Genomic DNA, 27,693 nt, shown 5'->3' on the forward strand with positions numbered 1-27,693 from the left:
CTAACTCGCCCTGTATCGTTACTCCATCAATAAGGTGCCCTTCATATTTTTCTTTCAACGTTCTCTCAATCCTCTGTAGATGGTTACTGATGTTCTCACAAAGAGAAATCAAAGCATTTTGACACCAAAAAAATGTATTCACTTGCCTTTCAATCCCATCCAAGCAACGAATGAACCTTAAGAAACCAATGGAACTATCATGTTCTCCAACATACTTGAGTGCACGACGAATTACCTTCTTCCTTGTGACCCCCTTCATTTTATGTATATTCATTACCCTAAACTATATCCATAAATAAAAAATTAAGATAACACACACAATCTAAAGCAACTAACTAACTAACCTACTAACTTACTATATCTATCATCAATCATTCATTGATCAATAATAAACAATCTTACTAAAGTAATCTAAGGTAAGTAACTAAAACAATTAATAAACTAAAACAAAAAACTATATCCATAAATAAAAAACTAAAGTCTCAAGATACTTACTCACAAACCTACTAACCTATCTAACTAAACTATCTAGTAGATAATAAACTAAACAAATCTAATCTAATCTATTAATCAATAAACTAATCTAAGGTAAGTAACTAATTTGCACTAATCGATCAATAAACTAAAACAAAAAACAATAGACTAAAATAAACAAATCTAATCTATCAATCAACAAACTAATGTAAGGTAAATAACTAATCTAATCTAATCAATCAATTAGTAAACTAAAACAAAAAATTAAACCAATCGTAAATAAAATCAAACAAAAATTTATAATAACATAAAAATTTTACTAAACTAAACTAACTTACCATTCTCTAATCAATTTAACTAACTAACTAAATTGATTTACTATTTAAAGTAAACATCTAACTAAACTAATCTATTCTAATCTAAGGTAAGTAACCAAAACAAAAAACTAAAGTAGGCCTAAACTATGTCTACAAATAAAAAATTAAAATAAAATAATATAATAACTAGCTAACTTACTAACTTACTAATCTAATCAAATAATACAAACCTATTAACTTACCATATCTATTATAAATAAAAAATCAAAATAGCCACAAACAATTAAAGTAAAAAATAATTAAAACCTACAAACTTACTAATCAAGCATCGATATAACTATCACACTAAACTAATCTAAGGTAAGTAATTAAAACAATCAATAAACCAAAGCAATATAATTAAACCAATCGTAAATAAAATTAAACAAAAATTGAAATAACATAAAAAACTTACTAATCTAATCAAAAAATTAGATTAATTAACTAACTAACTAAATTAAACAACATAAAAAACTTAATAATCTAATTTAAAATATTATATTAGTTAATTAACTAACTAATCTAATTAAACTAACTAATTGTAAATAAAATTAAACAAAAAATTAAATTACTCACTAATCTAAATAAATAAACATGATTTGAAAATGATAAGTTTAAACAACCTCCCCTCCCCTCCTGAAAAAACACACATACTCTACAAAGGGGAATGCACGGGAAAATAATTTGAATACCCTACCAACGAGAAAATCAAATTTGAACACACACACACACACACACACACACACACACACACACACACTCTCTCTCTCTCTCTCTCTCTCTCTCTCTCTCTCTCTCTCTCTCTTATTGGCAACATCAAGGGGAGTCAAAAATGCGCGCACACGCAGATACATATCTTTTCACGAGATCTTGGTCGTGCAGATGGATCCGGAATGATGGTGTTGCAGGGAGAGAATAGCAAAGCTAGGGAGAAGCCTTAGTGGCTGCCTTGCAGGCAATGCAATTGAGAATGGGCCTCTCAGTAAGTTCTTTCAATTCGTCGTCCATCATGAGAAGGCAAGAGGAGGGAGAGGTGGAGGCATGCAGCGGCATGCATGACAGGGGGTGGGCGCGGGTGACATGCAGTGTGGACGGGGAGGCGATGGTGAGCCTAGTGCTCTCCAGATTGGGGCTTTGAGGGCCCCTCTTGCCATGCATCGGGGATCTCTGCTCCCTCTCGGCACTCAACCTCAACAACCCTCACTACCCTCTCCCGCCTCAACCTCAGCTCCAATGCCTTCATCGGCCCCTTCCCCATTGGGCACCTCCCTCTGCCACATCGACCTCAATGGCCCACTATTGCACTGTGCCTAGACTATAACACCTCGACCTCAGCTACAACTCCTTCTCCGACAACCCCTTCCATAGCTCCCTCCGCCTACCTGAGCTCCCCTAGTTCGCCACACTCTACCTCAACTCCGACCTCTTCTTTGGGGCCCTCCCTGCTGCCCAGCTCCCCGGCCTCTCCACTCATGATAAAATTAGAGGGCCACAAAGAGAGGAGAGCCTCCCGTTGCTGCCACCTCCTCCTTTGTTGCTGTCAGTCCATCGACAACCTTGGCCTCCACAGGTCCCACGTCCCCTTCCTAGCAAAAAGAGAGAGAGAGAGAGAGAGAGAGAGAGAGAGAGAGAGAGAGAGAGAGAGAGAGAGAGAGAGAGAGAGAGAGAGAGAGAATTCACGTCTTGTTTGCTATTGCTCACATGTTGTTCGTGCTCCCCACTACCATTTTTGTTGCTCCCTTGCCAATGCTGTTGAGAGAGAGAGAGAGAGAGAGAGAGAGAGAGAGAGAGAGAGAGAGAGAGAGAGAGAGAGAGAGAGAGAGAGAGAGAGAGAGAGAGGGAGGGGGGAGGAGGAGGAGGAGGAGCTTATGATTGCCTTGGTTTTGGTTTTCACCACCCATCACTTTGCTCATGATTGCCTTGATTTTCACAACCCATCCCTCTCACCAATTTAAATTTACCTTGATTTGAGAGTTGCAAGTTCGGGAGCTCTCTGGTGCTTTGATGCCTCCCGAACTTGAAGCTTAAATAATGATGGTGTTGCAAGGAGAGACTGGCAAAGCTAGGGAGAAACCACAGTGGCCATCTTATAGGCAATGCAATTGAGAATGGGCCTCCCAGCAGGTCCCTTTGATTCACCATCCATCATGAGAAGGGGGAGAGGAGAGAGGCAGGGGCATGTTGTGGCATGGTTGGCAGGGGTGATGTGCAGCGCGACGAGGAGGCATTGGCGGGCCTAGTGCTCTTTGGTTGGGGCTTCGGGGGCCCCTCTCGCCACGCGTCGGGGACCTTTGCTCCCTCTCGATGCTTGACCTCAACAACACGGGCCTCGCCCTCCCGGCCCTCTCGCGCCTCGACCTCAGCTCCAATGCCTTCACGGGCCCCTTTCCCTTCCCTTCCCCATTGGGCGTCTCCCTCTGCCACGTTGACCTTAGCGGCCCACCATCATGCTGCCCATGCTGCAGCACCTTGACCTCAACTACAACTCCTTCTCTAGCAACCCCTTCCGCCACTCCCTCCGCCTGCCCAAGCTCCTTGAGCTTGCCATGCTTTTGCCTCAACTCCAACTTCTTCTATGTGGCCCTCCCTGCCGCCTAGCTCCCCGGCCTGCATTCATGATAGAATCAGAGGCCCACAGAGAGAGAAAACCTCTTGCTGCCGCCGCTACCTCCTCCTCTGTCACCGTTAGTCCACCGACAATCCTCTGGCCTCCGCAAGTCCCATATCCTCTTCTGGTCCAGAGAGAGAGAGAGAGACACACACACACACACACACATTGACACGTTGCCACCTCCTCCTCTGTTGCTATCAGTCCACCGACAGCCTTGGACTCCGCAAGTCCCACGTCCCCTTTCGGCCGAGAGAGAGAGAGAGAGAGAGAGAGAGAGAGAGAGAGAGAGAGAGAGAGAGAGAGAGAGAGAGAGAGAGAGAGAGAGAGAGAGAGAGAGAGAGAGAGAGAGAGAGAGAGAGAGAGAGAGAGAGAGAGAGAGAGAGAGAGAGAGAGAGAGAGAGAGAGAGAGTCTGCCAACTTCCAAGGAGCTCATGATTGCCTTGGTTTTCACCACCCATCACTCTCACCAATTCAAATTTTCCTTGATTTAAGAGTTGCAGGTTCAATTTGGAGTTCTCTAGTGCTTCGGTGCCTCCCAAACCTACAGCTTAAATATTTGGATATGAAGCCCATCATATATGCAAACTTATGATTTATTAGTAAAAAAGAGTAAAGATGGTATACACTTTGGGATGTTGTCTTTTTTTCTCATATTACTTGTCTTTCAGGAAAGCTCTTAGCTATCCATCTACAATCTCAAAACTCACAAAGATGCAAAATTAATATAGTTGTTCTCTTTCTTGAAAAAGGTTAGCATTTACTAATTCCATGACTTTGAATTTTAGGAGCTCATCCTCAAGTATTCTTATGATTGAAATATTAGTATATTTGTATTTTTCTTTTTCAATAATACATTTGAGTTCAATTTGAATATTCAATGGCATCACTAAGTTATTGTAGACATAGTACAAAACATTGTTCTTGCAAATATAAATCATTATCATACATGGAATAGACTTTTGCATATATTGTATCTTTGAGCTCAATAAAATTGAAAATTCTAATCACCTATGAATTACAAAATGTATATGACTCAAAATTTAGTTACACATTTTGATAAAAACTTAATGCAACCAATCTTTGTAGAAGTGATGTTGTCTTTAACATGAATTTAAACCTTATTCAAATGAGCCAAAGTTTGTGAACCACTAGTAGTACCATCCCAAAAGCTCAATGTTATGATGCAAATACGAATATTCACAAGCTTCCATGTTTGAAATTCTACATAGTAGCTCGCACTTTCAACGAGCCCAGTGGTGTGTGGGAGGAGAGAGAAACACATAGGGAGTAGAGGTAAAATACATGTCAGGTGAGGTTTATTAAGGAGGTGCCAATGTTAGCGGGACACATCGGCATGGGTCCTTGTAGGTAAAAGGAGCAAACCTTAACACCTTTGTGTTTATTATGGGTCCTTGTAGGTATAAAAGGAGCAAACCCTTGCACCTTTGTGTTTCGTGACTACTCATTTAACCTCTTGCGCGTGACCTGGCTCGTAACATACCATACGATGAACTTGTTAATATGCGTTGAGAGAAGCACATTCGTTGCGTCCACATGGGCGTTGCTTCATCGTCATGCTGTCATTGCTAGTGTTAGTCTCCAACTAGAGCAGCTCTCTCTCTCTCTCTCTCTCTCTCTCTCTGTGTATTCTGTCCGTGTCTGATCATGGCTTCCCGCAATATGTCCAACCCCCTTTTTCACATTGCCATCATCGTGTCCCTTCTCGCCTTCTGCTGTCTGTACCTCTCTCTGCTTTGGGTCTCCCGGCTCCCTGGCCCTCTGCAGGCTGCCCTCGGTATGGTGGTTGGGGTCGCGGTGATGGCGTCTCAATCTATAATGCAGATGCAGCGATCGCATCACCGCAAATTTAAGGTGCAAGCCCTCATTTTGACATTCATTGTGCACAAGCTAACACATACTGTTCATACCGATCGCTCTTTCACAAGAAGAGATAAGAAAAGCTTAATCTATTTTCAATGTTTATTCTGTGCTGATTTTATTGAAACGGATTCATTCCTGAGATTCATGGAGGTTACATGCATTTATAACAGTCGCTCACAAGGAGGGATAAGAAGAGCTTAGCCTGTTTTCTATCGTCTATTTTGCGCTGATTTTATTGAAAAGGATTCATTCCTGAGATTCATGGTGCTCACTTTCAGCTATGTGTCTGGATAACATTTTGCTCGATGTGATGCTCACTAGCTAGCATTATATCAATATATCATAATCATTCTAGGTAACATTCTGGTTGATATGAGTTTCATAGTCCTCGAGGCACTTTATTCACCACTAGGCTTTTGCTTGCGAAGGCTGCATGCCTAAGGTGGTGATTGCAGCTATGGTTCGATTTTGCATCAGAGGGGGATTAGAGCATGGTCTGTAAGGGTTTTAGCTGAGATACACTAAGATGAGGATTTTACTCAACATATAGTAGCTCCAACCCAATTTACTTTAAGACCTGGAGCCAAGACCCCAAGTTTGGGTGGACTTTGTGCCTTAAGAAGCACATGATTGGTCCTGTTCTTTCTGTTGTGGAAGTGCAGGCTCTTGATACTGCTGGTGTTTAGTGTCTATATTTGCATGATTACGGCACCTTGTTAATTTAGTCATGGTTTACATGCTCAGACTGGATACACTGAAAGCCACAAAATATTGAGAAGAAGAATGACAAACAGAAATGGCTGTAACAAATGAGCTATCGTCTTGGAGAATTTCACGGATGCAGTACTAAGTCAAGAATGATGTAAATAATGAAGAATGAGAGCAACCAATATAAAATGATCAAACACAGCCAAGAATGATCCTCAGTGCAAGTGGTGGTGATTCGCCTGATTATTAGCAGCCTCTTCTTCCCAAGTGCAGGCCACCATCACTATACCATCCTTTCTCATCACAAGAAACCTTGTGTGTGAGAAATCAATCCTTTCTTAGTACAAAATGAGGGCTGGCTGTCCCTATCGATAAAACCCCTTGTTGCTTGGAATTTTATATATAGAGTGTGGATACAATGACCCATCTACCATCGCACCTTTGCAAGCATACAACTGAAGCTGCACAAACATTGCATCAGGTTGGAGTGGAAATGCTACTCGAAAAGTGTTGCCCCTCGTCCGAATGACCAATGAACCTAGAGCGCTAGGGTTGAATAGCAACAATTGTGTTAAGAACTTGAAGGGCTTGCACATAGAAAACGTTGAATGTATGAACATGACTTAAACACAGTAACACAGACAAAAACACAAAAAGGGGAGAAAAGTAGAATTTGATGAATTAATGGATGCCGAATGAGTGAAGAAGATGATATAGATGAGATGCTTAAGGAGTAGAGATATCCAATAGTCACCAACTCTTGTGGGGGAAAGGTTGAGGGAGCTTGTTGGAGAATGTTATTCTCTGTGCATGGATCTCGAGTATAGTCACTAGAAATGTTTTGTCCTATTTTTTGTTTCAAGGTTTTGTTTTGTTAGCTACCTTGAGGTTTCAAAGTTTTGAAAATAATTATTGATAATCATTAAAATTAATATATTATTATTAATATTAATATTAGAGAGAAAAAAATAGATCCACATATAGTATTATTAGAGGTAGAAAATAGATTTCGTAAAATCAAAATGTTCATTCCACCTAGATTTGAGAGTCAAAAGTCAAAATCCTAAAACCAGAACGTTCATTTCATTTACTCATTTAGAAGTTAACATTCATGACTCACAAGTCAAAACATATAGGCTACAACATACAAGTTGACATTGATGTTCATAAGTGAACCTTGTGGGGAGGCATTTTCACTTGAGGTGGAGGCCTCGGCTAGAGGAGATCGAGGAGGACTCAGAAGTATGTGGAAGAGGTAGATAAAGAGGAGGAGGAGGAAGAGATGGAGATGGAGGGGGATAAAGAGGACGACGAAGATATGAGATGGAGGTGGAGTAGGAAGAGATGGAGGAGCATGAAGAGACATCAAGGAGGAGGTGATGGACCATGCAAGGAGGACATAGAAACAATGTGTGTCATAATAGGAGAACAGGCCACATGTTTTTTAAGTGAAAGAAATCCACGGTGATTGGTGTGCAAGAAGGGTGAAAAATAAAGCAAGTTGTGAAAGAAAAACTGTAAACGCCCCGAACAACGTAGTATGCTTAATAATTATGATATTCGCTTGTTTTCGAGATTTAATATAAAAGAGAATGAACACTTAAAGCTGAAAATGAAAATTACTCACAAAATTACAGCCATGAAAATGTAAAAGTAATGGAGACAAGATTGAGGGTTGAAGATGGGCAACCCCCCCCCCCCCCGAAGGAATGTATTTCTGCTCAACCCAAGTCCCTTAGGGAAGAGCTCAGTTACAATCAACCTGAGAGTGAGGAGAAGTAATTCTCACTCTCACAAGATCATGCAAAGATGTACAAATACACATGCATTATCTATTATGCAATGATAAGAACTGATTTCTTTACAGTATAAGAGAAGAAAGAGGGGAAATCAGCCTTTTTCTATCGTTGGATAGTAGTACATGGATAGGGCTTGCTTCTTGTTGCTAAAATGGAAGAAAGAGCTTGAGAAGGAGGTGCTGTAATGAATTTACAGGCTTGCTGTCCTGTAAAACAGCAGTGATAGAAGAGGGAATATGGAGGAATTTGATAATGGAGAAGTGGGGAATGATGATGGGGATGGATGGGGCCAGTTTCTGGCTATTTGGGGGTGCTGTACATGAGTTTACAGCAAAGAAAAATGATGTTGAATGAAGAAAAACGAGCTCTTATTTATAGGAGAGGGAAAAGCTAGTACAAAAGGGGAAAGTGGAGTGGCATAAGACAAGTGTCCAGCCATATGTCATGAGATGTGACAAGTGGTGGGACACTTGGAAACTTGTGTGACAAGTGTCTTGACACTTGTCTCTTCTCTATGGCCTTCCTTTTTGGGCTGAATACTGTCAAGAATAGAAACAACCAAATTTAGTAAGCACAGTCAGAGTACAGAACTTACTATTTTTAGAATGACATCCCTATTTTTTAGGACTAGCATTTTTAGGCTAATTCAAGGCTCCTAAAATTTAGGGATCTCCTAAAATTTAGGGACCTCCCCAATATGGGTGTTATATGAAAGCTTTTTCCGTGTACATCGCAAAAACAGTATCAGAATCTTCATGTGACTTTCCTATGCAAAGAAATGTGCATTTCAAGCTTTCAGCCCACACATGCACATTATACAAGCATTTCATGATCATGCCATCTTGTTGATTGTAACTGTCTGTTCTGGTGGATCTAGCCCACACTTCAAGGTATCAATCTTTTCTGTGTGCGAGTCTAAGCCTAATATGCGTGAGTTCTGGTCACAGGCGCCGAATCGGCCAAATAGGTGGAAGTGTGAACTATCTTTTCTCTAAACCACCGCGTGGGTCCACCATAACCTGTGACCACTCATCAGTGGCCAGCTCCAATGCACTTTTCTTTATATCTAATTAGTGCAAAGGAAATAAATTTAATAAATCATTATATAGACAAATTAATGAAAAAGGATACAAATTCTGTTTCTATAGAGTTGTGACAAAAACAACCCGCATGTTGTTTTTAATTAAAGAAACCCTTTAGAAATTGTTTTCGTTTCACGACACGGGGTTGTAAAATGAAACAAAGTAGGAAGAGATGGGGGAGGAGGTAATTGGCATGCAAGAAGGGTGAAAAAAAACACTAGAAAGAAAAACAACCCGCATGGTGTTTTGAAATTCGAATAAAAGAAACTCTTCAATTTATTGTTATTATTATTTTGTTTCGCAGTGTTTCGTGACATAAAACAAAATGTTTTGCATGTTTCAAGGTTTTGTGTTTCACCAAGATGAAACACATTTTTTGGTTACTATGATCTCAAGAGCAGCAAAACCAGCAGATCTGATGTAGATCAGTCTAATTAAGTGCTTAATCAGGTTAAACTACCCTATCCGAGAAGGAAGGCTGGTTTCATGGTTCCATTGCCGGGATAAGCACTCAATCTCTTGATTTGGTGAGCTCGAGGCACCTGATTGCAAGCCAAAGCTTTGTGCTAGTGCTGATTTTTGTGCTCAGCTGAGAAATTACAGCAACATGTCTTTATACAGTGAGATGGAATCAAGCAGTGATGATGTCTCTCAGTATGGACATTCTCATGGGAATGAAGGAAATGCAATGCCTAATCTTGGACAAGGCTCTCATGATGCACAACAAGCTGAAAATGTTGCTGTTGGGCAAGTTGCAAGGCCTTCAAGCCGTCATGAGGTAGATGATCAGCAAAGTGAAGAGGAATTTGATGACCAGTTCAAGAATCGGATGAGGACAGCAATAAAAATCTTTGCTGAAGGCAAAGGATCCTCAGTTCACCTGATTTTTGAATGCTCTGAAGAAGGACAGCAAGGGCAAGAAGAAGAAGTCAACTTCTACACCTTCGGGACATCAAGGTGCACCGAAGGTAGTGCCAAATCCTTCACTTGAAGCTCGTAAAGAGGCCAATGAAGCTAAACAGTTGGTACCTATGGGGCAAGGAATGCAAATGCAAGGCCATTATGGAAATGCCAATCCAATGGATTTTGGACAGTTGGGCATGCATGCTATGATGGGGCAGCCAAGATACTTTGGTGGTAGTACGATTTTTCATGCAATGGTTGGCCAAGGGCCGCATATGGGAATGCATGGCACAAATCCCTATGGTATGCAGCAGCCAATGCATTGTGTGCAAGGCCCATTGTATTCGGGTATGGTTGGAAATGTGCAAAACCCTATGTATGGTAGCATTGGCTTGATGCCTGGGGTACAAAGTGGAATGTTTGCAAAACATCTGCACCCCCGAATGCTTATGGGGCTCAAGGAATTACTGCTGGTCATCCAAATGCTTCATTTGGGCTTGGTCATGATGTAAATACAGCAAATGTACCCTTTTTGCAGCAGCCAGTGTATGACAACTTGGCTGCCAAAGGGGAAGCAAAGGACTATGATGAAGGTGGAAAAGCAGTGAAGTTTGAGTCCTTCAGTGGTGCACAAGATAGGCTGAAAGCTTTGACCTTCATTCAGCAGTTTGATGCAGTCTATTCAGGGGGAAACTTCAGCGAATCCTCTAAGATTCGAAAGGCAGTCACTTTCTTGAAGGGGAATGCATTGCAGTGGTGGTCCACGCTCTTGATGCAAAGTAGAGCACTGTCAACATGGATACAATTCAAGCAAATGTTTGCATCGAATTGGTTGACTAGTATCTTTGAGGTGGACATCATGACAGCTTGGAACAAGCTAGATGCAAAGGAATGCAAGAATTTAGAGCAATACAATAAGAAGTTTTGGGATGTATTGCTGCCCGTCACTTCTTATCGTGCCGTACCCCTTCATGAGCAAGTGGAAAAATATGTATGTGGGATGTCCAAAGGAATCAAGGATTTTTGCATAAAATCCACCGTCTAGCATGTCTCAGCTCATAAAGACTGCTACAGCTGATGCTTTGCTGCATGGAAAGGATTCGGGCTTCCAGGAGAGCGGGGAGAAGCCGAATAAAAAGTTGTTTAAGGCTGAGAAAAGGGGCATATTTGAAAACCAGCCTGAAAAGAGGCCAAAACAACAAAGAAAGGGCTCGAAAACATTGGCACAACATAGGGAATTAATGGCTGCAAATAAATGTTTTATTTGTGAATAGGAGGGCCATATTGCAAAGAACAGTCCCAATAGGCAGTAAGTTGCAAAATCAGAAAATCAGGGAGATCCTAAGGGTAAAAGGCCCAAACATTAGTGGGATTGGTGCCTGATGTTGTTAGTGATCAGCCCAATGATGATGCTACTGAGTTGTGTAGAGCATGGGGCAAAATTAGGGATCAGCATGCATTGATCTTCTTTGATAATGGTGCACGAGCCAACTTCATCTCTACTGACATGGCAGCCCGTCTAGGCATCAAAGAGGATGAGATGGGAGCCATGGGGGAAAAGTTGGAATGGCATGTAAGGGTCATGCAGAACCTGTCACACCACTCATTGGAAAGATTCAGTTGCATATACAGGGATATGTGGACAGCGAAGAGTTTTACATTGCTCCACTTGAGGGTTGTGATGTGTTGCTTGGTATGCCATGGTGCCACCGTATGCAAGCAATGATTGGTTCACATGCAAAAGAGATCACTATTCAATATAAGGGAAAGACACTCACACTTGATGTACAGTTGAAAGGGGAATCTGTCCTTGTTGTATCTGCAGCTGCTATTTCTAAAGTAATGAAAAATCATCTTTCAGCGTATTTAGTTTTTGCTAAGGATAAGGATAATAGTGAGAATGTTGGGAATATGTCTAAATTAGAGAAGGATTGCATGTCATTTCTGAAAATGTATGCTGATTGCTTCTCTCAATCACTTCCAGGGCAGCTACCACCTGAAAGACCCGAAGATCATAGCATAGACCTTATCCTTGGAAGTAGCCCTCCTAATAAACCACCCTATAGAGTCTGTGCAGCCCAACAGGAGGAGATTATGAGTCAGGTAAATGAGCTGTTAGAAAAAGGGCTGATTCAGCCTAGCTCATCTCCTTTTTGTTCTCCGGTGCTTTTGGTGCAGAAAAAGGATGGTTCATTGCGTACGTGCATTGCCTATCGTGCTCTGACCAAGATCACTATAAAGAACTGCTTTCCGATCCCTCAGATCGATGATGTTATGGATAGATTGTAGGGGGCAGCAATATTCAGCCGTATAGATTTGAAAAGTGGGTATCATCAGATACGCATTAGACCGGAGGATGTCATTTGGAGCTTGGTAGAGGAAGAGGAGGTGATGAGATTTGACTCTGAGAGGCGACGACGACTGATCGCGCGCGGCGACACGATAGGGGGCAGCAGGATTTCTCTTCTGCCTCAAGAGAGGCGGCGGTAGAAGAGGAGGGCTCGGCAGCTGAGCTGTGGAGCTGGTGTTTTACCTCCTCTTTGAAGCTGTTGGTGCCATCAGATTTGTCATTAGAGCTACGAATTAAAATATACATTTCAGCTGATTTTCTCTCTCTCTATAGCATTCTCTCATCTCCTCCAGTCTATGCTCAAGCATTCTCAGTAATTCTCAACCATTGGTAGCAGAGTACAGCCAAATTGGGTGGTTAGCAGAGAGTTTACTGCTGTAATCCTAAATTACAGTAGTAATTAGGGTTTAGCAGCCACCTTGGGACCCATGCCATCAGTCAAAGGCATTGTATACTAAAATCAACACCGGAAATTCGTGGAATTGTGAGGATTTCAGATGCCAGCCCATCTATTGTGAATTTGGGGCAGCATTTGACCAGTTGGGGTTCCATTAGAGCAATTCTTGGGTGAAAATCAAGGGGCAATTTGCCGGAATGCTTTGCTGATTATTGGAACAGCAAGGGGCTTTTGAATCAGCCAAGGAGATCGTGAAATCTCGGCTTGTAATTTATCCATCAACAATTGAAATTAAAGAAATACCAAAAGGGGTGCCGGTTTTGGGGCCAACAGGGCGTCCACTGTCCAAGTTTATGAAGGTAAGTGAGCATTTCAGTTTATGTTCATTTGCTAATTGCTGTAATTAAGTGCTTAATTAGGTTAGACCACCCTATCCGAGAAGGAAGGCTGGTTTCAAAAAGAAAAAGGGAAAGAGAAAATATAAGTCCGTTGTGATTCCATCTGCCTTTCTAGGTCTTGGTAGGCTACTAGATAGCCAATGAGCACCTTTTGCCCAATGCCTCGGTCTCTATGGGGTGTCATGGTAAGATAACCTTTGCCTTTGTAGTCTTGGTATGTCACTAGGGAGCACCCTTTGCCTGATGCCGTGGCTACTTTGGGGTGGGATGCCTTTGGGTAAAGCAAAATTGGACTTGAGTTATCTTGCTCATCCCTCCTTGGCTCCAGTTTTGTTCCTAAGGGGGGGTGTTGAGCTAAAAATGCATTCTAAACTAATTAGCCCTTAATTACAGCCCCACAACTCAAAATTACCAAACTTCATTCAAAAGAAACACAATCCTAGAGAGTGTCTGTGTCCCATAAGCCAAATACTAATTCGTGAGGACCCATCCATCTATAAATAGACAAGTTTTCCACCACAGCGTTGATCTCATTTTTGCAGTATGCAGATGCCTTCTCTTGCTGTCCACACCCCATTTGAGGAGGATATCTCAATTCAAGTTGCTGCCCACTGCTATCCATCATCAAGTGTCTACTCTCCAGCCCCATGCTACTATTGGTGACTATTACCAGCTTGCTGTACGACTAGAAGCTCTTGCATTTGTTGTTGATGTCATGATCCTGCTCAGTGCCGATCTCAGATCTGCCTCACCAATTGCTGTACGACTAGAAACTGCTGTGTCTTGTTGTTTCAGCCATGTCCTGCATTGCCACATGTAATATAAATTTGTGTTTTACTATTCTAGTCTATCGCCTAGCTGCCATTTCATCATTTGATCAGCATTTTGCTGGTTTTGCTCTGTCAGACATTGATATAGCCTCTTTTGAGCTATGTTTGTTGCCACCTGACATCTTCGGAGGCTGTCTGTTGCATTTTGGGATCCGTCAATATATGACATTGTCATGCTCATACTCTTTGTCTCGGTCCTTGAGACACGAGAGTTCAAGGGCTAGTATTTCACCTTTGCATAGTGCATTTGTTACATCAAGCATTGTATATATTTAGCATTCATTATTCATTCATTATCCTCTTGAGTGTTCATTGTTTTTGAGCTACCCTAACCCTAACCGTGTTCTTTATTAGTTTGTGCTTTATCATACGATTGTGTTTATTATTTGTTGATGAGTATTTCTTTAATGATGGGTCCCTTTTTTAAAAAAAAGACTATGGCTTTTAAGTCCCATAAGGTATAGCCATATTGCATGATATTGTTGAGGGTGCTGAAAATGAAGTAATGAAGAGGGACTTGCGAGACAAATCAAAGAGCTCGTTGAGGGTGCCAAAAATGAAGTAATGAAGAGGGAATTGTGAGACAAATCAAAGAGCATAGTGATTGAATATGAAACGCATGAAAGCATAAAGAACAAATAGAGCAATGGAACTGAATCCATTAGTGTGCAAGTACAATAGCCATCACCATAATAATGAGGAGACAAGAATCAAGTAGCCTTTCTGTCTATGTTCAAGAGCAAGGATCTCACGTCCAAGGACAACTACAAAGGAACACAGAAGTACAAGTGATTGCACAAAGGGGGAAGGAAACATATATAACCACAACCAAGTATGAATGCCCAACAGGAGGAACATGAGTGGCCATCTAGTCCTCCGAAGTTGGGCACTAATGAGGGACAACAATGACATCTAACATGCTCCACTCCAAGCTTAAAGTTTGTACTCTGATCAGAAGGAACTCTTCTACAAATTCCTTTCAATGAAATTATAAATTGCCTTGATAGTTCTGCATTTATGATATTCTCAGATAAATTTTAAACTGTCTTTCTACAGGCTTTTAGACGTTGTTATTTTATTCTTGTCGATAATAGTAACTGTTTGTCTATGTGCACATCTATGAAGTTGCGTATGTTGTCTTAATGATCCATTAACAGGGAATGAGTATTGCACAAGTATTGTCAGCTGATGCACGTGCTTTACGAAAGCTTCTGAGCAGCAAACCTCCTAGCTGGGTGCCAGACCCCAGCGAGGCAGGAAGGGTATGTGGTTAGTGTGCTCACTTTATGGTTAGCTTCTGCATTTTATTCTGTATGCACAGAATTTCCCTGTTTGTCATACGCAGCATCATATGTAAAAAGGATCTGAAACTTTTATGTTATTCATGATGAAGGTGAGGTGGATAAATGTTGGGCTTTGTGAGATCTGGCCGTTCTTCAAAGAGGCAAGTTTGTTTTGAACTCATTCTTCAGAGGACACAGGCATGGGACGTGCATTTTTTGTGCAGTAGAGAATTCGGTTATGTGATTGTGTACACTGCTTTGTAAATACTTCTATCATACAATTGGTTTGCAGGCTTCTTCTGGAATTTTAAAACTACGCCTACAAGCTGTTTTAGAGCAGTATAAATTTGCCACTATACAAGAAATTTCAATTGCGAAAATCGATTTGGGAAAAAACTGTCCTTTTATACAAGGTATCTACTTTGGAGCTTGTATGCCTTAAATTGAAGCTTGTTAACAAGTGGGAGAACCAAGGATTTGACTTATGTGATTTGTCCTGTGTCTCCACCTTGTTATTTCCTTGTGTTATTGGCAGGCATACAGCCGTTAGATAGCATAGAGAATGGCACTGGTTTGGAGGTGCAAATAGACTGGAGGCAAAATCAGGACCAAGAAATGGTTTTGAATGTTGTAACATCAGGTCCTGAATACATTGTTCAGGTTATGATCAGTCCATTGATTCAGTCTCTTCGGTATATCTTGTTCTTCATATTGGGGCCACCTGAGAACCACTTTGTGTCATATAGGTCAGACATTTTGTCATATATGCTGTGCTGAAGCTAATTTTCACTCCTTTGAAAGACGAATTACCGGGATTTGCTGCTGTCATTGTCTCAATCACAGAGCCTGTGGGTACTTCCTGTACAAGCTTAAAATGTAACTTTGGTGTCTGTTCTTTGGATGATTCGAATTGTGTTGATAGGCTTCAGGCTCGGTATTAGCCATTTTCATGTTTGTAAGTTTTAGGTGACTCTTGCAGGTGGTTTTGTTATATATTTGGACCTTCCAATTTCTTGTTTTTAGTTTTAGATGCCTGACTATCTTTATTCTTGATAGCCATTGATCGATTTTCAAACCAAGTTTCTTCAAGGTGATATCAAGCAGATGCCAGAACTGGAAAAGGCTGTGGATGTGAGTTTTTAAATCAATTTCAGTCCAGTGATTTATCTATTGTTGTGTCTCAATATTCAAGGTTTGAAACTTCCTTATCTTTCACAAATGTTGGCACCAGAACATGTTACTAGCAGCTTTGATGGACCTGGTAGTTTGGCCCAATCGCATTCTTGTGCCTTTCATACCTGGAGATTACAGGTAACTAGCACCCTACTTGCTTTGAGCTGCCTTTATGTCTATATGGAAGCTACATATTTACCGAGTCTTACACTATACTTTGCTTAAACACAAAGGGAGACTCAAGGAGTGTGGAATCTCTTCACTCACCATTTGTCTACATGAAAGTCCTATATGTCAACTTTTCCTACGTCAAATTAGACTTGCATATGTGGAGACATGCCCTAACACAAAAACTCAAACACAATTAAATGATGATAGCACAAACTGATAAAAGGACATAGTTAGGCTTAGAGCAACTTAGAGACAATGAACACATACTCATGTTGGAAATGCCCCTTTGAGTATGCAGGATGGTAAAACTACGTACTTAGCTAATGTGCTACATGTACCAAATATTACAAAAAATTTGGTTTCTGTTGGTTAGTTAGTAGAATAGGGATTGCAAATTTGGTTCATATTCCATGGTTGATATGTAGAAGATCTTAAAAATAATTGTAGATTGATTGCAAAACGGAAATGTGTTGGCAAATTGTTTACTCTTGATATAAGTTTGTCTGAAATGGATGTTGCCATGTTTGCACAAGGTTTAGGTGTTGTGGTTGATATTGAAATTTGGCATAAGAGAATTGGTCATGTGAATGTGCAACAATTGAAAGACATGCAAATAAAACAGATTGTGGATGGCTTGCCCAAGATTAGGGTTGATGGGATACATAAAGTATGAGAATCACGTCAATTTGAAAAGCAAGGCATGCGTTTCTATATGAAAAATATGTATGCAGAAAGCCATTTAAGTTGATACATTGTGATGTGTGGGATCTTACAAAGACTGCAACTTTAAGTGGTTGTAAGTATTATATTTCCTTCATTGATGATCATATTGGCAATCTATGGATTTACTTTATGCTTGAGAAAAGTGAGTTTACTTACTTTAAAAGCATTAAGGCTTTGGTTAAGAAGGAGATAGAGTTGCATATTAAATACATAAGGTTGGATGGAGGGGGAGAATATCTCTCCAATGAGTTTTTTTATTTTTTGCAGAAAAATGATATACAGAGGCAGTATAAATCTAGATATACTTCACATTAAAATGGAGTTGAGCGGAAAAACAGGCATATTGCAGAGATAGCTCGTGCATTGATGTCATAAAGAAACTTGCCGTGTTACTATTGGACTGAAGTAGTTGCAACTGATATATACATTATAAAAAGGATATCCATTGTTGCTATACATGGTATGACACCCGAAGAGAAGTTTACAAGTAGAAAGCTAAATCTGTCCCATTTGAAAGTATTACGATAGATTGCTAATGTGCATACTTTTAATGAGTTGAATAGTAAATTGGATCCCAAAGCAGAAAAATGTGTATATCTTGGATGTTCTCTTAAGCATAAGGAATATAGATACTATATCTCAAGCTCACGAGTCATCTTCCTCTTCCTTCTCTTCCTCTTCCTATCTTTCCATCTCTTCCTCTTCCTTCCAACTTCCAAGTTTCATCTCCCTCTTTCTTCTCGTCATTCTCCATCACCACTTTCGAGTTACTCCATACTACCTTCTCTTATCACATCCTCTTCTATCTCTCTTACCACCTCCTCTATCTCCACCTTAACTTGTCTTGCTATCTCATTCTCTTCATCATATGCCTAAAGTCCTTCATGAAGATTTTATTCTTCACACTTCACACTTTGAGAAAGCCACGAATCACACCAATGCTTATCATTGGACTTGCAAGTATTGCGGCAAGGTCTAAACGAGTAGTGTGACATGGCTTCTCATCCACTTGTCCAAGATAGGTGGAGAATGTGGTCCATGCTTGAAGATCCCTTAAGCGATGGCCGATGAGATAATCAAGAAATATTCCCCTATTTCAAAGGCATCGAGCAAGGTATTCTCTAGTATGGTGTAAGCCTAGGAGGAGATAGTCTCCCTTGATATATACACACCCATGGCTACTCCTTTAGCTATACCTACAGCTACTATGGAGAGATTCATAGATCCCTCGGATTTCCCATTCTTCTTCCGTCGTCTTTGCTGTTACCACTACTCATGGGTCTAAGAGGCACAAGAGACAAGTCATACTTGTTGAGACAATGAGATGTGTTTCGGGCCTACTCTCATTCCTTCGAGAACAACAAAGGAATGTAAAAATCAAGATTGCACGAATCATCATGGAGTGCAATCTTCCTTTCCATATTCTAAGAGTGGATAGGTGGAGAAGAATGGTGAAGGCTATCGCCGCTGTGGGTCCATGTGAGGGGTGGCAGGGAGTTGCCTACAATGATATGTACACAAAGAAGCTAGATGAGGGGAGGGAGAGAATCAAGAAGTCTCTTGAGCCCATTCAAGCCGGTTGGGTGAAGTATGGGTACTCCATCCTCTCTGATAGATGGAATAACACAAAAGAAGAGAGGTATTATTAACATACATGGTCCTCTTGGCACCTACTTCTTGCCCATCATGGATATGTGTGTGAAGGGGAATAGAACGATTGACCTATTCTTCTACAAGCACATGCGGTAAGCTATTATAGAGGTGAGTCTACATTCTTGAATATTTTATATTTTATAAATTATCTTTAATGTTTTATGCTTTTTGAATATTATTTTTAATGCTTCATATTTTATGATTTATGTTTTAAAGTTTAAACTTTTATGTTTTTTGGATTTTGATTTTTGAATATCTCCATCTCTTCCTCAATATCTATCTTTACCTCCATATTCAATTAACCACCTCTAAGTTATACTAAATTCTAAATCTCTATGTGTACGTAGATGGGACTATGCAATGTTGTCCAAGTTGTCATCAACAATGCTTTAAATTGTTGGAGGATGGGATGATTGCTTGAGAACGAATTTTTCTCTATAGTGTGGATACCTTATGCCACACATTGCCTTGATCTCCTTATGGAGAACATAGACAATTGGGAGTGGGTGAAAAAATTATGACAGATGCAAATGTAATTGTCAATTTTATCACAAATAATGTAAAATTACTTGCTATTTTTCACGTGCATAGTCATGTGGAATTAAAAAAGCCATCAAAAATTCGCTTTGTTGTCACATGGTTGCTTCTTGAACGACTAGGACGTGCAAATTAAGTTGCAAAAGTGTACAGTCTGTGAGGAATTTAAAGCATGGATGGATGAGAAGCCCGTAGCAAGTATGGAGGAAGGCAAAGCCATTCAATGGCTTTGTCTAAAAGAATCATTTTGGACTAAGGTGCGAGCCATGGTCATTTTGATCATATCCTTGTATAGGGTTCTTCGCATGATAGGTATGGAGGGCGCCGCTTTAGGCCTTATCTCTCATGAAAGTCACTCATTTCATGAGAGAGGTCGTGGAGGAGATTAGGGATTCCACTGTTCTTTAATCTTTTTTAAATATAAAATGAATCTTACTAATTTTCGTGTCTATTGGTTTTTTTCATAAATAGTGGCAGAGTTGATTCGTGAAGGGATTACATCCTCTAGCTTGTTGAAAAGAGGTGAAAATGGATGAAGAGGCTTATCCATTGCCTAGTAGCTCTCTTGCATTCAGCTTACAAGAGTCCCTCTCTCTTCATGGACTAGGAGGTAGGCTCGGATAGGGGTGCTTATCTTCCAAAGGCTTTGCATGGTACGTTTCTCCAAGAGCTAATCAACTATGGAGACCAAAGGGGAACAACCTTTTCTAGTACCGTGTGTTAGAACAGAGCCTCTTTGGTCAAGCGACTATTTTGGTGTGAGTCGTTTGGATATCAGCTACCAAACATATAGAAGGTGGCTTTAAGAATGGTGGCTCAGGTAATTAATATTTAAATCTTACCATTATATTTCTAATAAAGGTTTTACTTTTCTCATAAATTTTCAATTTTAATGAGTTGAAGTCATTTTATTACCTTGAATAGGATTTTTAATTTGGTGCATGTGAGAGAAACTGGTCAGCCTATTTTTTCATACACATAAAGATCCGAAACAAACTTAGCACTAGGCAGTTAGAACGACTTATTTGTTGTTGTTTTAACTCGCTTATGCTTAGGGACATGCATGAGATGTCGATGACACGATAGGAAATTTTGAACTTAAGTCCATCCTTATTCTAAAATTTAAATTCATGAATGTAAATTCTTAAGTTATCTTATTATTTATACACCTTAACTTTAATTTTTTAGATGAATGTAGATGAGTTTAAGTTAACATGGGCCACACTTAAAAGTGTGAAGAGAGAGAGAGACAAAGAGCAAGACACCATCTTCAGAGAGCTCTACATGGAGTTGGAGGAGATTGACCGTCTAGTGTTACGTACTAGTAGGGGATGGTGGATCACTCCTCCAGGCATTGCAGTTAGTAGAAGCATAAAGGTAGTGGTTAGAACCTATTTGAGGCATGCTCTTTTGCTTAAATTGCTCGTGTTTCAAAGGATGCTCATGTTTGAGAGCCGGAGTATGATGAGCATTGCAATCTCCTTGGCGATGGGGATTTTGTTTCATACACGAGACTCATCCAATAATGATCATGAGTCTCATTTGAGTGACGGGTCTGAGGATTCATCTGAGTAGTATCCTTGATAGTCTCTACTATCTAGATACTTTTTCAGTCTAGACATTTGTATCTCTTACTTTTTTATACACGAGTCTTGCATATGATACTTATCACTTGTGACTTGCCCAAGTCTCTTTTTTTGCCCTATTGTATATGTCTTTAGACTTGTAAATGAAACTGATCATACATTTGTCTCAACCACGTGTTATGTTCATGGAGTATTGTTGAAACTTGAAACTTGACTCTCATGTATATTTTTTATTTTAAAAGGTTAAAATTAAGACTCTCATGTTAAAATAAGTAAAATTTACTACACTATTATTTAAAATTTTATGTATTTTTCAATGACCATATAAAATACTGGATTTTATGTGACATTTTTTGTATATGTCGACAAAAGGTAAAGAGAAAGTTGGGGACTCACCTATTATGATGATAGATGTAGCTTCCACAGAAGCCACATTTGGATGGAGTGCAGCACACATTGTGCTATGTGAAGTCCACATTGGACTATGCCTTCTTCTATTGTGTAGGTATACCATTGGACTTGCATGGTTACGCAAATGTAGATTGGGCTGGTAGTATTTCAGACAGGAGATCTACTAATGGTTTTATGTTGTTCTTTGGCAGTGTTGGTGTTACTTGGAGTAGTAAGAAATAGCCGATAGTTATCTTATCTAGTACAGAGGTAGAGTTTAGAGGTGCTGCAATTGCAGCATGTGAGGTAGCTTGGTTATGCAAGCTACTTGGTGATTTGGGGATGTAGGTAAACAGGAATTTTTCATTTACTGTGATAACCCTAGTAGCATTCAATTGGCTATGTGGAAGAAGAAGAAAGAAGAGGAAGAAGATTTCAGCCCTATCTCTTTGCATTGTTAAGTCTCCATTGATTTTGTGTGTGTGCTCTTGGGGGCTTCACCTCTCTCCCCTCTTGTTTGTTTTCAGGTTGGGCAGTGATATGGAGTAAAGCTGAGGGTGAAGATCTTCATGTGAACACAAAAAACTTGCATACAAGGGATGAAAACTGAAAGGGGGCAACCTGTCTATTTATAGTTGTGGATGGAGCCTCCCAAATTAGGGTTTCATAGAAACTCTCTCGAACCATGCACCGATTTTGCATTTTTCATTAAATAAGCATGTTTTGGGGCTGTTTAAGAGGCTAATTAGCATGGAATGTATTTCTTAGCTCGACACTTTGACCCTTATAGATTAACCGGGCAATAAGATGGTCGACAGAAAAACAGATCTTCCTCACAAAGTACGCACTTTAGACAAGTATAAGGCCTTGATAGTTGTGCAAGGTTTTCTTTAGAAAGAACACACAGATTATGAGGAGACTTTCTGCACCTGCTGCTCACCTCACATACATTTGGTTGCTTTTGTGCTTGACCACTCACCATAGCTAGGCCATCTACCAAATGGGAATCGAAAGTGCCGCCCTTCTAAATGGCATTTTGGAGGAAGACTCATCATGGCCGGAGTACTTATTTGCTTCAATATAGTTGCCTATTTTGTTTACAAAGTTAAGAAGTCTTCGGCACTTTATAAGATGTGAACCCTGATTCCATTTTGACCATTGGTCTATATGAGGCTCAGCCATCAATCTTTGTGACTCTAAGCCATAAAGATAAGGTATATTTGCCTATTTTGTTTACTAAGTTAAGCAGTCTTTGGCACTCTAATAGACTTGAACCTTGATGCCATTTAGACCATTGGTCTATATGAGGCTCAGCCATCGATCTTTGTGACTCAAAGCCATAAAGATAATGTATTTTGCTTGTGGAAGGCTCTTTACAGACTGAACCAATCAACTCGAGCTTGCCACCATCGGTTCTCCAACTTTGAAAGTCCTATCTATAGTCCTATAGAGAAGATCACTGACTTGTGTGAAGTAGGAAGCCTATTTCTATGTCAATATATGAAACTACAAAGAGAGACTATCTGTTGATGAAGTAGGCATACACTGGCTACCGTGTCCAACACAAATCTGAAACCTCCACAAAAGAGAAGCATGCGTCAGTCAAAGATAATCCCATCTGCTGCTGCTGCCCGTGAAGTTGAGAAAGTCCCCAATCAATAGACTGACTGGACGATGAAACTACATGGTAGCTTTGGCTTGAAAAATGCATACCCATGTGCTTTGTTATTACCTTCCCATGTGTCAAAGTGCAAACTGTGGCAACAAATGGTGGGTAAGACTGGGCTAGTCATCCCTCTGCACAATGACAGCTCTTAGGTTGGAATTTTTGTATTTATGGAGGATCATCGCCGTTGAGTCACTAACTTAAACTACATGTTGTATACTGTCAAGTTTGCACTCATTCTTGAGATTTTTCTAGTTCTCCATACAATTCATGCATAGCTTGTAGTGGGTGTTTTATTGTGAATAATCACACATTGAAGTAATAGACCTGCCTTAGCCCCACAAGTCGTCGTTGATAATTTTTTTGACTAAACCTACCTTCTTATTTGCCAGCCACCTCAAGGTAAGGCCAACTGGACAGCTGCATGTGCAACTATTGGAGGCTAAAGAGCTGAAAAATAAAGAAGTTACCGGACATTGTGATCCATATGTGCTGTTATTTGTACGAAGGAGGCAGGACCTCATAAAAGAGAGTTCAAGGATGCAGGTGTCGCTGGAACCAGTGTGGAATGAGAGTTTTGTACTTAATGTGTGTACTTCCATAATCGAAAGGCAACTTGCAGGCACTGGACTGGAGCATCTTTTGTGATCATTTGTTGATTCTGTTTTTGTACTGTAGGTAGAGGATCCTGAAGTTCAAAAGCTGACAATTAAAATGATGAATGAGGATGAAACAACTTCAGATGTCTATATAGGCACCGCAGAGTTGGCATTAAACCAGGTTTGAATGACATATGGGAGTAACAGCCATATCTGTGCTTTTCATCACAAACTTACTTACTGCAAACGGTTTTATTTTCAGCTAGATATGAATATCTGCAACGACATCTGGATTGATTTAGCAGGTGATCCTGCAAAATTACATGGAAAATGTGCTGGAAAAGTTCATCTTTTGGTAGAATATAAGCCCGGGTGTGCAGATGAATCCATAAAAACAGAAGTTCATGAAGAGAATTTGTCCGTGGAAGAATGTGAAAACTATTTGCATACTGAAATAACGGAAGGCCAATCCCAAGACCATACAGAAGTGTGCAAAGTTAATAACACTGGTATAGAAAATCATACAAATGGAAGGAATCAGGTGTTTCAGGAAGAATGTGGTGTGACACAGTTTGTTGGGGAGAACACTACCCAGGTGTTTACAAGAGATGTAAGAATAGTCACTGAAGAGTATCCACATGTAGAGAGTGAAACAGTTGAAGCTGATAAAGCATCTTACATGTCCAATGGGGCACAGCAAGAGCAGCTAACATTGATGGAGGATTCTAGACGATCACAGTCATCAAGAGAGCTACCTAGGAACCCATCTCGAAACAGCAGTGATGTAGATGAGCTTCCTAAAATACAAATCGTGGGCACTCAAAACCCTGAATGTGAACCTGATATTGTTTCCAGCGAAGCTAAAGCCAAAGTGGGAGAAGTGAGTGATGCTATGATGGTCTATGAGTCCAGCCACGAAGATAAGCATTCTACTACTGGAAGTGACAAAAAGATGCATGCTGTTGGTTCACAGGATTTTCAAACTGAAGAGGGCTATGCTAATCAGCTAAATGATACTGCTGGCATTGACACAAAGGTCCAGGCCATTGGTTCCCAGGACTTCCAAACAAAAGAGAACAATGTTAATCAGCTAAACAATACTGCAGCAATTCCAAGTGGAAATACCTATGGATTTGTGGATTCTTGTGTTATAACACCAGAAATGTTGGCTTCAGAAATATTTGAAGTTGATTAACTTCTCAACAGTATAAGAAGCATGCCAGTATGCCCTACCAAGAGTTTGGGTGTCATTGATGTCAACACACTCTGGGTCTTGACTGCTTCAGCTGGAGACTGATAGTTGCTTTGGCAAGCCTTGGATCATTTACTGTGGCCTGCGGTAAAGAGCCTGAAAGGCATTACTAGCTTGGTTCTCCATTACATCAGTTGATATTCATGCTATTGTCTGAAAGGCATGACTAGCTTGGTTCTCCATTATGTCAGTTCTGAGTCATGCTGTTGTTATCAAGTCATCTTATTAAACATTTTCTCGGCAACTGGTACTTTCTGTGAAAGTCAGACATTCTGGTTGTGGTGAACTAAGCTAGCTTCTTACCTGATCGCCATTTGAGAACCAAACTGGTGGTACTTATTCATATTGTACCATGTACCATCTGTACAAAAGGCACGGTCTTCCTCCTAATACTAAACACAAGTTTGTGTTTAGTATTAGGAGGGTCATCACTGCATCTACAAATGGTGTGAAAGGACCAATTTGTGATGATGCTGTGGATGTCTCTCCACTATGTACAGATGGCTGCCAGCAACAAAGTACAACATGACTACAGAAAGGGGTACAGCGGGACAACTGTGTGGTATCTGTCATAATTAACTTGTAACGTAAGATGCTATCTTCTCCATCAGATGCTCCTGTAACACAAAAGTTTCAGTGTGGCTTGCTTTCTGAATGGGAAATTTTACTATTCAAATCAAATGGTAAAATTTCAAATCAAATAACACTTGCATGAGATTTTAGGTCAAATGAATTGAAATTGAAATGCTATACTGATGTCCACTAAAGGCCAAAATGGCATACGATATCAAAAGTTACTCTACGTGTTTCAGGAGATTCAGCTATCTCTAGAGTGCTGAAAAATGAAAAGAACATTACTGGTGACTGTTCAAGTGGGCAAGAGCTTGGGACACAAACACACTGTATGTAACATACACGTCAGTGATGAGGGTAATGGTGCAATCAAGCTTCATTATTCTTTTGGCTTGCAAGTTATCTCATTTGTACTTGGGCTCTTGGTTGCTCTTTTGGCTAATGTTTGGAAGGTAGGTCATGTGTTTTATGGAGAAAAGAAAAGAAAAGGTGCAGTGCTAGCGTGGCTTGGCTCTGCTATTCATTTGACTTGCAAGCTATCTTATTTGTGCATAGGAAAAGTGCTAGTATGGCTCTTGCTTTCTCAGCGAATGGTTAAAGCGGAGGCACTGTCTTTGAGGGCAATCAAACGTGTCTTATGAAATGAAAAATAGTACAATGAAGGTAATATAGTTCAACATTAGGCTTTCACTTAGATCGCTCCATATCTTGTCACTTAATTGTAAAATGATATGTGTTAAGCCATTAAGGTATTCCAAAGCTATTGAAGAAGCACTTGTCCAATAGAATCACTCCATGAAATGTGAGGGCCTTGATTATTGTTTGCTTGAATGCTTCCAATGATTGACTGCACGATACATGCACCATTGGAACTTGGAAAGGATTATTTAGAGGTTTTCATGACTTTTATAAAGTGTTAGCAAAACAAATTTTTTGGACACTTCAACAAATATTTTGATGTGTTTGTGCATAATATTTTAGTGGCAAAGATCGTAGTCCTCTTTTCTCAAAGCTTTTGAAGACAAGCTAGCGTAATAACCTATAAAGATTGGAGGATAATGTTAAAATGATGTGAGAAGTTCTTCATAGGTTGCAATGATAACTCTTTCTCCTCCTCCTAGTCTTACACATAGACCTCATCTCATCTTCACCATTGACTGTTTCCTTTGGATCTTTTCATACTAGGTGTGTCAAAGTCTTGCCTCTTTGATTTATTAAATGTTTTTGGTTTACCATTTTCTTTTCACATCCAACATTTAAAAACATGGCGTTAATCAACCCCTTGGATTTGACGTTTCATGATTGGAAGATTTTGTTGTAGACAATTTTGGAGTTGGGCAGCCAAAATGGAGGGGAACCATTAAATATAGGTCATTACTCATTTTAGGGTATTTTTGGAGATGAGTTTGATAAGTTTGAGATAGGTGGATCTAGAGAAGCTATAGTTAAGATCAACTTTTGAAAGACCAAAGTCTATTGTCCAATTTCACTAGTTCGCACCACACTATCGTTTGATGGCCCCCACCACAGTATATCGTTTAAGATCGTTCTTCAATTTTTGCTAGAGCTTGTACCACATCAAATGCGCCTCATTTAATGTTGAAGAGAGCACTTGATGCTGAAATTTTGTGGATGTTATCCTTTATCCTTATGTCTACTGATTGACACAGCTAAGTTCATGCATGTACATGTTTTTTTGATTGGAGGGATTGGATGAATATCACTCTAAATTTTGATTTTCACTTGAAGAGTTGCATAGAAATATGACCTTAGTTTGGAATATATTAATAGTGCATGTCCACATAGCTTCTTATTAAAAAAAAAAAGTTTTTTCAAACCCACCATTATGACAAATAATGTTCTATTAACTGACCTAATAATAGGTAAGACACTTTTTATAGATGTAGTGTGGGACAACATTGAGGTAAAGGGAAAGGGAATGTTGGAGATAGTCATTACTAGACATCATACTATCTAGGAAGGAGGGATCTTTTATGACATAGAGTGTCCATGCCCTTAAGAGTATCAATTACATGCCCTTGAATGTGTAAAACATGTATTTCGATTCTCTTGTTAAGTCTTCATTTGCCTCCCCAATAGGACACTTATTGAGACATGCTTTATTGGTCAAGGTTTGAATATCAAACAAAGGTGGATGCTTTTGTTAGTTTAGATGGATTGGTTGATATACTTGCATTGGAAGGGTGCTTTTCTAATTTGGCCTTTGGGTAGTTGTATAGCTCCTTTCATGTTAATCTTATGAAGTATGGGTGGATGTGTTGTTCTAAGCTAGTGCAT

At 39.9% G+C, this 27,693-nt stretch overlaps 1 protein-coding gene across 2 annotated transcripts; it reads left to right on the top strand.

The window, feature by feature from the left end:
• Window positions 1–4,930: 4,930 nt before the first annotated feature.
• Window positions 4,931–25,765, top strand: LOC148009740 (synaptotagmin-5-like). Of its 2 annotated transcripts, none has more exons than XM_087672522.1 (11): window positions 4,931–5,313; window positions 14,947–15,051; window positions 15,183–15,233; window positions 15,365–15,485; window positions 15,608–15,732; window positions 15,819–15,920; window positions 16,129–16,203; window positions 16,304–16,383; window positions 23,364–23,517; window positions 23,650–23,751; window positions 23,833–25,765. In XM_087672522.1, the coding sequence occupies exons 1-11, from the start codon at window positions 5,107–5,109 to the stop codon at window positions 24,763–24,765; spliced, it is 2,055 nt and encodes a 684-aa protein (XP_087528648.1). In that variant the 5' UTR covers window positions 4,931–5,106; the 3' UTR covers window positions 24,766–25,765. The 2 variants fall into 2 exon arrangements, with proteins under 2 accessions (XP_087528648.1, XP_087528647.1); XM_087672521.1 differs by having other exon boundaries at window positions 4,932–5,313; window positions 23,364–23,559; window positions 23,833–25,762.
• Window positions 25,766–27,693: the final 1,928 nt, after the last annotated feature.

The sequence above is a fragment of the Lygodium microphyllum genome, chromosome 30, assembly GCF_053477565.2.
Source record: "Lygodium microphyllum isolate KBCC chromosome 30, Lygodium_microphyllum_v1.1.10, whole genome shotgun sequence".
Classification (NCBI taxonomy): Eukaryota; Viridiplantae; Streptophyta; class Polypodiopsida; order Schizaeales; family Lygodiaceae; genus Lygodium; species Lygodium microphyllum.

Coding starts and splice junctions, on each gene's coding strand:
- LOC148009740 (XM_087672521.1), top strand. CDS start 5,107: ATGGCTTCCCGCAATATGTCCAACCCCCTTTTTCACATTGCCATCATC. Junction 15,733..15,818: donor GTCCTGAATACATTGTTCAG/GTTATGATCAGT, acceptor TGTGTCATATAG/GTCAGACATTTTGTCATATA. Junction 16,204..16,303: donor AACTGGAAAAGGCTGTGGAT/GTGAGTTTTTAA, acceptor TGTTGGCACCAG/AACATGTTACTAGCAGCTTT.